Source organism: Bison bison, unplaced genomic scaffold (genome assembly GCF_000754665.1).
Source record: "Bison bison bison isolate TAMUID 2011002044 unplaced genomic scaffold, Bison_UMD1.0 scf7180017864492, whole genome shotgun sequence".
Taxonomy (NCBI): domain Eukaryota; kingdom Metazoa; phylum Chordata; class Mammalia; order Artiodactyla; family Bovidae; genus Bison; species Bison bison.
Window position 1 is genome coordinate 2,995,901 of NW_011495051.1, and position 11,509 is coordinate 3,007,409.

Sequence of the window (11,509 nt, forward strand, 5' to 3'; positions counted from 1 at the left end):
TATTGGAGTTTCAGCTTCAGCATCAGTCCTTCCAATGAACACCCAGGACTGGTCTCCTTTAGAATGGACTGGTTGGATCTCCTTGCAGTCCAAGGGACTCTCAAGAGTCTTCTCCAACACCACAGTTCAAAAGCATCAATTCTTCAGTGTTCAGCTTTCTTCACAGTCCAACTCTCACATCCATACATGACCACAGGAAAAACCATAGCCTTGACTAGACGAATCTTTGTTGGCAAAGTAATGTCTCTGCTATTTAATATGCTATCTAGGTTGGTCATAACTTTCCTTCTAAGGAGTAAGCGTCTTTTAATTTCATGGCTGCAATCACCGTCTGCAGTGATTTTGGAGCCCCCCAAAAATAAAGTCTGACACTCTTTCCGCCGTTTCCCCATCTATTTCCCATTAAGTGATGGGACCAGATGCTATGATCTTCGTTTTCTGAATGTTGAGCTTTAAGCCAACTTTTTCACTCTCCTCTTTCACTTTCATCAAGGGGCTCTTTAGTTCCTCTTCACTTTCTGCCATTAGGGTGGTGTCATCTGCATGTCTGAGGTTATTGATATTTCTCCCAGCAACCTTGATTCCAGCTTGTGCTTCTTCCAGCCCAGCATTAGACGGTAAAGTGTCTGCCTGCAATGCAGGAGACCTGGGTTCGATCCCTGGGTCGGGAAGATCCCCTGGAGCAGGAAATGGCAACCCACTCCAGTATTCTTGCCTGAAGAATTCCATGGACTGTAGCCTATTAGGCTCCAGGCTCCAGTCCATGGAATCGCAAAGAATCAGACACGACTGAGTGACTTCACTTCACTTCAGTTCTTTACTCTGCATATAAGTTAAATAAGCAGGGTTGCTAAGTCATTTCAGTTGTGTTCAATTCTGCATAGCTAGCCAGTCCCCACTGTCCATGATACTCCAGGCAAGAATACTGGAGTGGGTTGCCATTTTCGTCTCCAGGGGACCTTCCTGACCCAAGGATCAAACCTACTTCTCAAGTCATTTTGCATTCACAGGTGGGTTACCACTAGCACTACCTGGGAAGCTATTAGCCATACTGCAAATACATAAAGATGCAAACTAGGATAGGTATTGCCATTAAATGCTTGAGGATTTATGACTCCTTTTAGGCTCAAGATACATAAGAACTAGCATTGACGAGAAGGCAATGGCACCCCACTCCAGTACTCTTGCCTGGAAAATCCCATGGACAGAGGAGCCTGGTGGGCTGCAGTCCATGGGGTCGCTAGGAGTCGGACACGACTGAGCGACTTCATTCTCACTTTCATGCATTGGAGAAGGAAATGGCAACCCACTGCAGTGTTCCTGCCTGGAGAATCCCAGGGACGGGGGAGCCTGGTGGGCTGCCGTCTATGGAGTCGCATAGAGTCGGACACAACTGAAGCGACTTAGCAGCAGCAGCAGCAGCATTGACTGAGCCTTACTGCATACCAGTCAACAACGTGAAGTAAAAAATTTTACTCTTTCTATACTTGGGGAAACAGACCCAGAGAGGTTTTAAGTAACCCACCCAGAGTCACACAGCCAGTAAATGCATTAACTGAGATTCGTCCCCAGAGGCCTGAACCCAAAGCCCACACTGAACCACTTCAGATACCATCTGACACAGGCCATCTGGTTATGATAGTCCCAACCTCATGCAATTCCACTTCACTTCACCATGACTTGCCTTCTTCGCCTCACACCTCATCCTCACTTAAGCGTTGACACAAAAGCTCTTCTTCCAGCCTGGGGACCACCTTCCTCCACTAAACCCAAAGCACACTTCACAGCTAAAGCAGCACTCTCTCACATTCGCTTTTCCCTATTGTTTCATTAATCTGGTACATTTGTCCCCACTAAAGAACCAACAGTGATACATTATTAACCAGTCCTTACTAGACTTTCTCCTGTCTTTTCTTATCCCAGGATCATGTCACATGTCTTCTTAGGTTCCTCTGTGCTTTTTGAGTCTCATTTACAGGGGTTTTGATGACTTGAATACTGGTCTGTTCCCTCAATGTGGGTTTGTCTTGATGTTTTTCTCACAGTTAAAACTGAAAAGATGAGTTTTGGGAAGACCATGTGGTGCCATACCATCATGGGGACTTAACACTGATGTCGACCTTGGTCACCTGGCCCTAGGCAATATTCACCAGGTTTCTACTCTGCCTCCCTCTTCACACACTAGGTGGCTCAATGGTAAGGAATCTGCCTGCTACACAGGAGACTAAAGTTCCATCCCTGTGTCGAAAAGATTCCCTGGAGAAGGAAATGGCTGCCCACTCTAGTATTCTTGCCTGGGTAATCCCACAGACAGAAGAGCCTGGGGGGCTTCAGTCCATGGGGTTGCAAGTCAGACACAACTTAGCAACAAACAGCATAGAAGTAGCCACAAGGGAAGTTTAAAGTCGCTCAGTCGTGTCCGACTCTTTGCAACCCTGTGGACTGTACCCTACCGTGCTTCTCTTGTCCATGGGATCCTCCAGGCAAAAATACTGGAGTGGGTTACCATTTCCTTCTCCAGGGGATCTTCCAGACTCAAGGATCGAACCTGGGTCTCCCGCATTGGAGGCAGACGCTTTAACCTCTGAGCCACCCCAGGGAGGATGGGTCCACAGTGAGGACAGAGGCAATCTTCCAAGCCTGCCCTGACTGCTACAGCACCACCAGTGTCAATTATGTAAATACTGGGTTTGCCAAAAGGTCCCTTCAGTTTATTTCCCTGACATGTTACAGAAAAATATAAACAAGCTATTTTACGAACCCAACACTCAGTCCCTGGGGCACACTGCTCCCATTTCTAACGCTGAGGGGACACGTGGGCAAAGTGGCTGCCCTGTGGACAGCACAGATGTCTGGCTGGCCTTGTGACAGATGGACTCCTGGACTGTCATTTGGATACTCAACACTGTACTGCAATACCACCGATGGCCTTACTCACTGGCCCAGGGAGCCCATTTGAGCCTGAGCAGACGGAGAAAGACCACATACACACGCACAGTCTCCACCATGTCGAGTTTATTATTCCAATGGCACTAATACAGCTGGAGGTGCTCAGTGACACTGTGCGGGCGGGGTTTCCTGCCTTCTAGCTTCTGTCCAAAGAGAACATCTACCCGCTTGTTTCTTGCCCCCTTCTGGAGGAAAATCCACTAGGGGCCATTTACCCAAATAAACCTCTTAATGCGTTTATTTTTAACTTTTTTTTGACATTAAGTTTCCCTCTCAACAAAAAAGTTAGGGTTGTCCCATCCCCTCCCCCATCCCCACCGGCCAGATAAGTCCCTGCTGCGAGGGCACTTGTTGCCCCTGAAATCTGGAAATAAATATCGAAAGAAACGGCATCAAGTGTTCATGTTGAGCGATGGCACGAAGTGGGCCCCAGAAACCTGTCAGGCAGAGCATTACTGGGTCTGGACAGCCTCGAGGTGTTGTGGAGAATGTGGGGGCTTGTTGCTGTGGTCACTTGTCCCTGGGCGCGGGGGCCGCGCCGAGTCCCACCCGGTGGCAGGCTAAGCGGAGGCCGCCTACAACTTGTCCAGGAAGTTGTCCAGGGCTGGGATGCCTTCCTTCAGGCCTTTGCGCTTGCGTGTCTCCGCCACTACCTGACTGGGGCGGCTGGTGTTGTCAAAGGGGTCACCGGGCAGGATCTGCCAGTGGTCGAACACACACTGGGGGAAGGCCTGGCCGCCCGTGTTGGACCTCAGGTCAGCAGTGAAGCCTGCAGAAGGGGCAAACAGTGCTCAATGGGAAACCCAGTATGTGTCTCACGGTCCCCTGGCCAAGACCAGAAACACAGACTCACACCAGAGGATCCCGGAAGTCATGTTAGAGGTTAACCCCGTTACCCTACACTTCACCCAAAGGTTCCCCCCGACAAGGGCTACTGATTAAAGATTGAGGCAGGGCTGGCCCTTCCTGGGCCCCAGGCCTCCATCTGCACCTTCTGAGGATGAGCCAGATCTCCAGCACAGCTGCTCTGTGGCCGTGCTTAGATCCACAGGCCGAGGCCTCTACACTAAATCAACAGTCCTGAGACCCACGTGAGAGACAAATAGGTCATCCCCTCCTTCACAAGTGTGCTGCAGAAAACTGCAGTAGGCAGCTCCCCTCATGATGAGAAAGGATGGGCCAAGGCTCTATGTCTGCTGGGCTCCACCCTAAAGGCAGTGGGCATCTGAGGACCACACCAGACTGGTACTCACCAAAGGACTCATTGACAGGAAGGTAGGCTTTCACAACAAACATGGGGGTGCCGGCCACCTGGGTCTCCTCAAAGACGTGGCCCCGCTTCCTGTTCAGGACACCGTAGATGCCACCAACCACTTGTTCTGGACACTGTCGGGCAAAAAAGGGCTCTGAGCAGCTGCTGGGCAGGACAGAACCCAAAACAGCAGCTGGGGGTTCCCAGCCCAGCCCCCTTACCTGGATCTCCACAAGATAGATGGGCTCCATGAGCCGGGGCTGGGCAGTCAGCACACTGGCATACAGGCAGCGCCGAGCCGTGGGGATGATCTGGCCACCCCCACGGTGGATGGCATCAGCGTGCAGCGTCACATCATGGACGTCAAAGCGCACGCCCCGCATGTTCTCCTCGCACAGTGCCCCCTATGGAGGAAGGAGGACCACCATCAAGAACCCACCTTCACAGCAGCTCTGAGGGAGAGGCTGGCCACAGCTGTCCCCAAGACCACACACAATCCCACCTCGGCCGCTGACTGGCCCTGCAGTGCTGTGCCTGAGCACCCCCTCACCTCTTTGGTGGCCCACTGGAAGCCAGCTACCACACTGTCCTTGATTTCATTGAGGTATTGCACACCCTTGGTGATGTCCGTGAGGATGTTGGGGCCCGTGCCATCAGGGCCGAAGCACCAGATCTTACGGGCCTCGGCCACATCCCACTCGTACTTCTCAGCCAGGTAGCGGGCCCGCTGCTTGAGCTCCTGACGGGCGGACACCTCGCCCTTGTCGATGTCCTCAGCCAGGCCGTCAGGGAAGGGCCGCGCCTTCATATAAAGCCTATTGTGCTTGTTGGGGGACTTGGATAGGCAGAGCACGTTTGACTCCTCGCTGACAGTCTCCCGGTACGAGACAACTGGGTCAGATTTCTGGAAGAGGAACGTGCAGGGTCAGGTCTGCCCCAGAAAGCAGACACCCCAGAAAAGCATCTTCCTAATGATACCCACTTCACACTGGCAGAGGATAGAGAGCAGGGCAGGCTCCACCTGACTTCGTGTAAACAAGTGTGCAGCTAGCTGCTCGCTAAATGCCCACTGCTAACAGGGCTGGCTAAATACACTTATGGTAAAACTGTATGTGCAGTATTAATTGAAAAGTGATTGCAAACATACAAGTGCAAGATCCCATTTCAGAATAGTTTCCTTATTTAGAAAAAAATATGAAAAACCTGTCAATTCCCTCAAGAACAGAAACTTTCATTCCCGTAACTAAAAAGGCTTAACAAGGAAAAACAGCATGTAAAGAAACCCAAAACCTTGGCCAAGCAGACACAGATCTGAGCTCATTTTTATGAAAAAGCAGAAAATGGAAAACAGAGTGCACCAGCTGGCGGTGGTGGGGCCGCCTACAGAACCTCAGTGTCTGCCCTTTTCACAAGTTTTTCTTTTTTTTTTTTGGTAAACTTGTTAGCAAAAGTTAGCAGACCCCTCACACTCCAACCCTGCCTGCGCATCTAAACAGCTGATGTCACACCACCACATATTATCTGGCAAAAAGGGGCAAAAGGAAGGAGAATCAAATGACCCCCACCAGCGGGCCTCTCAGAGCCCACCCAGGTCGTGCTCTCCATCAGCCCTCTTGGTATAGGGGATGCAGGCCTCCAGCTGTCACTGCGTGGCAGCACCAGCCTCACCTTGATGGGGATGCAAGCGTGATCCTCCTCCAGGTCCTTGAGGCAGATCTCCAAGTGCAGCTCCCCAGCCCCCGCGATAATGTGCTCCCCGGACTCCTCGATGATGCACTGCAGAAGGCCAAGCGTCAGCCCAACACCGACCGCAGGACCCAGGACCATGCGGTAACCCAAGGGATTCCAGGGGGCAAGTGGAAAGCCAGCTCCAGCTGGACAAGGTGGACTCCCAACACAGGGTTTAGGGGGAAGGTATCAGGGCCCGTTTTACTAGTTTTCAACATTAACCTTCTAAAAAGAGCCTCAGGGTCCCACCAGTCTGAAAAAACTGTATCAAAGTAGTGTATCAAAGTTGGATTCCTGGGTGGAAAACCACCATTTAAATGGGCAGGAGTTCTGCCAGGTCAGCCCAGCCACATCACATCAACAAGTCAACAACCCACCGCGGCAGGTGTCACCTCTGGCCAAGGGCCACCCACCTGCACCATGGGGTCCGACTTGGCCAGCCGCTTCAGACCTTCCACCAGCTTGGGCAGGTCGGCCGGGTTCTTGGCCTCCACAGCAACCCTGACAACAGGGCTCACACTGAACTTCATCACCCGCATGTTGTGGGCATGCTCAAAGGTGGTGATGGTGCCAGTCTTCACCAGGAACTGGTCCACGCCCACCAGGCCCACAATGTTGCCACAAGGCACATCCTCGATGGGCTCCACGTAACGGCCCATCATCAGGATTGTCCTGGGGAGGGGGGAACGACACAAAAGATGTCAACACACAAGCACTTGTGGGGCAGATCCCCAAGTCACCAGACAAGCCTCCCTTATTTTTTTGGTAGTACCACACTGCACACGTATTAATTTCTAGACCAGCGAATGAACCCAAGCCTCCTGCAGTGGAAGCACAAAGTTCCCCTCCTTTGAACCTGTGGCTGTCTTCATGTCTACAGGGGCAGAGCCAGCTCACTAGGGGCCAGTAACCCAGTGACATCTCAGTGCTGGTTCTGGCTCTTATCACCCCAAGACCAGGCAACGTGCTGCTGTGCCTATGCAAGTCTCTGCACCCTAGTGCAGTCAAGGCCTCAGAGAGTCCCACACCTGCAGCAATGACGTTGGGGGGGGTGGGGCGCCACTCTCAACTGTGATCTTTGGGATCACTCTAATTTCCTACCTGCTTCCCAGCTCAGGACTGCATCACACTGAGAACCCTTAGCTGGAGGAAGGGTACTATTTCCTGGTGCTCCCCTCCCCCGGGCAGGTCTCTTTCATTCAGATGACCCCACCGTTCCCCCCTCACTGGATGAAGGAGGAGGAGCAGGAGGCTGTTCGGCCCCCTCTAACTCCCTGAGTACCTCACCTCTGGATCGGCTTCAGGTACAGGTCCTCCTTCTTCCCAGGAGTATAGTTGGGGCCCATGATGCGGACCTTCAGGCCAGTAGACACCAGCCCTGAGAAGACCCGGCCGAAAGCATAGAACCGACCTTTGTCAGAGGTCGGCACCATTTTGGAAATGTACATCATGAGAGGGCCTTTGGGATCACAGCTTTTAATGCCTGAGAAGAGAAATGAAACCCCCAAAGGGGAAAACGTAATTCCATGGCAGCTCAGCTTTCCAAACTCCTGAGGCTCTGTCCAGCATCAGGCCCCCGGGGTGCAGGCAGGCCCCACATACCCATGGCTGCCTCATCGTCTGGGGGCCCCTCGTACAGGAGCTCACAGCGGTACTTCTGGGCCGTCACAGGGGAAGGCAGGTGAATGGTGATCATCTGCAGCAGGGCATCCCCAGCAGGCAGCCAGCGGCGCATCACAGCCTAGAGTAGAGGATGTGAGGGGGAAACGTCAGCAAGAGACCAGAAAGAAAATCAACAAAAGCAGCTCCAAGAAGGTGGGACTCCAGGCAGAGCCTCTCCACTTACCTTCAGAAGCGGTTTGCCCTCCTTGTCCTTATCTTCACTGTCCAACTTGATGTCCAGTTTTTCAATTAGTTTTGCAGTCTCCTCTTTCTTGAAGTTCATGATTGCATCAAACACCTAACATGCAGGAAAGATGGCAAAGTGGGCTTGAGAACATACTTGAAGTCTGCAGTTACGTGCTAGAGCCTAAAGGGCACAGATGGAGCAGGGCCAAAGCTGCAAAAATCCTCACTTACCATCAAACGCCTGACTTAATCTAGCAAATAATAGTGCAATCTCTCAACAGACTTAAAAAAACTCACCCTAAGTAAATGGGCATTCTCACTGAAAACTCACTGGCTTACAATAGTCAGCCCCTTCTGCCACATCTCACCTGCTGCCCAGTCAAGAAGGCTGACTGACCCCAAGATGCAGCCCAAGAATGTGGGAGCGCTGTTAGCCAGGGTTGAACTGAGGGCCTTCTGACCTCCTGCTGTCTCATCCTTGTTCCACGAGCTGACATGCAGCCTGGCCCTGCCTTGCCTTGTGGCATCTTGCCATCGGTTGCAGCAGGTTGGGTACCAGACTGTCTGGGGAGCCCAAGGACAGCCCTGGGAATGGGTATCTACCAAGCTTACACTGGCTCACCTTGAAGATTGGGTCCAGGATGAGCTGGCAGAACGTCCGTGGCAGCTTCTTGCCATCAGGGCTGTTGGCTGACTTGCTGAACTTGCCGGTGGCTGGATCAAAGTACCTGTTCGGAGAACACCCAACCCAAGAGTTAGAGAAATCAGCGGCGAGGGGGGTGGTAATCTGGGTGAAAAAAAAAACCCTACGGACACTCGAGCAGTGTCTTGAACACTTACCGGTCTCCCCACAGCTTTTTCATCATGTCCTCCACCTTCTTGGCCCGCTCAGCAGGCCCTAGCTGTCCCTCGCCCTTGGCAGCAAACTTGGCCACATACATCTCGGCAAACTGCTTCAGGGTAAAGGCCCAACCATGGAGACCAGACCCGAAGCCAACAGTACCAAGGACGGGGTCGATCTGCGAGAACAGGAGACAAGTTTAGCTGGAACAGTTGGACGAAAACCACAGCTACAAAATCCCCAGGCACTCCACACCTCAGACCTTAGATTTCTTCAATAGCCATCAGGTCAAAGTGAAGAAATTTTAGTCATCATGTACAAGGTGCCCAACCCCTGGGGGGGGAATGTGTGCAAAGATCCCACAGGGACTGCCCCATGCACCTGTCAGCAAGCAGCGGGAGCCACTACCTCATCCCCCCAGAAGTCCAGCTTTCCTGTCACTCTAAGGTTCCTTGAACCCCAGTTTCCACCTCCCAAGAATCCCCAGGAAGTCACTGATTGAGAAGCAGTTCCCCAGGGGCAGCCCAAGACCACAGCCCTTCCAGTCTGCCCCACGGGAGCAGTGGAAGGGGCTACTAGGAACACAGCAGAGAGAGGTACCCTAAACCCAGCAGTCAGGCTGTCCTACCATGATGTTGCCCATGGGGCCGCTCTCGCCCTCGCCGTAAGTGGAGATGATGACGTTGACGTTCTCCACGATGCGCTGGAAGGTTTGGTAGAGCTCCTCAGGCTCCAGCTGCAGCTCAAGCAGGGCCCGGTCCATCTTGTTCATCATTAGCACTGGCTTGATGCGCTCAGCGATGGCCTGGCGCAGCACCGTCTCTGTCTGCACACACACACCTGCAGACCAGCAGGGGATGAGGCGGCTCTTGCAGCCAGAGAGGGGACAGCCCCAGGTTCCAAGCCGTCCTAGGGGGTGCCCACTACTTACCCGACACGCAGTCCACCACCACCAAGGCACCGTCAGTGACACGGAGTGCAGCTGTCACCTCTGAGGAAAAGTCGACGTGCCCAGGGGAGTCGATGAGGTTGATGAGGAAGCCAGAGCCATCCTTGCTCTGCTTGATGAAATTCAAGTCGTTCTCTGAAAGCTCATAGAAAAGGGAGATGGCCCTGAAAAGATGGGGACAGGTGAGCCAGGCGAAAGCCACACCTTAGCCTGGCCTGTGGTCAATCAGGTTCCCACCGAGGGGGAGTCAGGTGGACGCTCTTCATTCTTAAGTGAGGCTGGGATCCAATAAAAAGCCAGGCAGATGCCGCAACCTGTCCCCTCCCCCTGCATTACTCATCCTTAAAGATGAACTTGAGACTCCCAACACAAGAGCCACCGCATCTGGGGACATTTATCTTCGCAGCACCCTCTGCCAGGGACAGCCACTTCCCTGGCACCAGAATCCACCTGGGTGCTCCCAGGCTCAACACACCTGTTGTCAAAAGGCAGCTACTACATAGGAGCTAGAAATCCCAAAGGCTACTTTTCACCCTTCCCTGCCCTGCAGGGAAGTGAGCCTCAGAGCAATGACCAAGGACAAATGACTAAATGAAGACACCTGCCATCACTGCTTTTTCTTTGGGGTGGGGGAGGTTCTCACCCTGACATCTGGGGTCAGAAAACTCACAGGGGGCTGCCGTGCACACAGCAGGACTTTGGCATTGACCCCAGATGCCAACAGCATCCTCCAGACGTTGCCAAGAGCCCCCAGCTCCCTTCCCCTCCAACCTCCTTAACTCTACCACCCATCACTGTGCCTCTTCCCCTGGAGGCAAAAGTGCCCATCCCAGCAGATGAAGCTCCATCATCCCTCCCAGTTCAGAAGCCCAGTTCCAAAGTGCTCCTCTCCCCAGAAGCCTGTGGGAAAAGGCCTATGTCTATCCTTCCTGCCCACTACCAAGGACTAAGAGCAAGCAGCAGCCCCCTGTCCCTGTGGAGTCGACACCAAGGGACTTGCTCACGTTGACTTGATGGTGATGCAACGCTCCTGCTCATCCTTCCGGGTGTCAGTGAAGCGGGTCTCCCCAGCCCGGGCAGAGGCGATGATACCCGCCTTGCACACAAGGGAGTCCGTCAGAGTGGATTTGCCATGGTCCACGTGGGCAATGACAGACATGTTCCGGATGTTGGCCTTCTTGTCCATGATGGCCCGGATCTGGTCTACTGTGAAGTTCACCTGGGCAGGGTGGAGGAGGGGAGGGTCATGACAGGCCAGCACTCCAAGAAGGATCCTTAGCACAGAGACTTTGATCAATAGAGGCTGCTGGGCCCTAGCCAAAAGAGGCTGGTCCCCCGTGCTGCCAACTCCGACCTTTCTTTGTTAAAACCCCTTTAAAGATGTCCAATTCACCCTGTCCCTGAAAAGCCTGATCTTGGCTGTCACACACAAAGTGAAAACTCAGAACGGAAACTGGGGACTAAGTCCCAAAGAGTGACAACAGATTCCCTTTATACTAGGTAGATACTGGGGTCTCGTGGGGTCCAGCTGAACCTCAGGTGTCCCACTGTGTGCGCACTGGTATACCCCGAGGCTTCCCAACCAAAGGAGCTCTCCGAACTCCAAGGTCACCCCTCTCTGGGGTTGTGGGGGTCAGTTAGAGCCACCCACCCCACCTTTGATTTATAAATATGCCACCCCCGGTTTGGGGAGGGGGGTTGCGCAGCCCTACCAGGCGCGAACCTCCACCTCGTGGCTTTAGATCAGGTGTTCACAACTGGGAGGTTCACGAAAGACAAGACACCAGGCCAAGATTACACAGCGGGAGAAGATTGGGCGCTTCTAAAGGTCTTACTCTTCTCTCCTTTAGCCATTTCCAAGACGCCCACGGCTCCCAGCAGAAAATCAGACTGAAACTCCCGGCCCGCGAGTTACATAAGGCGGCTCCCCTCTCCCGGCTCG

The 11,509-nt window shown here is 53.1% G+C and overlaps 1 protein-coding gene across 1 annotated transcript in view; it reads right to left on the minus strand.

Moving 5' to 3' along the window:
• Positions 1-2,997: 2,997 nt before the first annotated feature.
• The window catches only part of EEF2 (eukaryotic translation elongation factor 2), an 8,862-nt gene continuing 350 nt past the window's right edge, over positions 2,998-11,509 (minus strand). The window contains exons 2-15 of the mRNA XM_010828131.1: positions 10,572-10,786; positions 9,550-9,731; positions 9,247-9,458; positions 8,618-8,796; positions 8,400-8,505; positions 7,776-7,889; positions 7,532-7,670; positions 7,217-7,412; positions 6,343-6,601; positions 5,870-5,977; positions 4,752-5,105; positions 4,423-4,605; positions 4,203-4,335; positions 2,998-3,718 (exon numbers count right to left, since the gene is read on the minus strand). Coding sequence (XP_010826433.1) covers positions 3,525-3,718; positions 4,203-4,335; positions 4,423-4,605; positions 4,752-5,105; positions 5,870-5,977; positions 6,343-6,601; positions 7,217-7,412; positions 7,532-7,670; positions 7,776-7,889; positions 8,400-8,505; positions 8,618-8,796; positions 9,247-9,458; positions 9,550-9,731; positions 10,572-10,786 — 2,574 coding nt within the window. The 3' untranslated portion in view covers positions 2,998-3,524. The remainder of the gene's footprint in view (positions 3,719-4,202; positions 4,336-4,422; positions 4,606-4,751; positions 5,106-5,869; positions 5,978-6,342; positions 6,602-7,216; positions 7,413-7,531; positions 7,671-7,775; positions 7,890-8,399; positions 8,506-8,617; positions 8,797-9,246; positions 9,459-9,549; positions 9,732-10,571; positions 10,787-11,509) is intronic.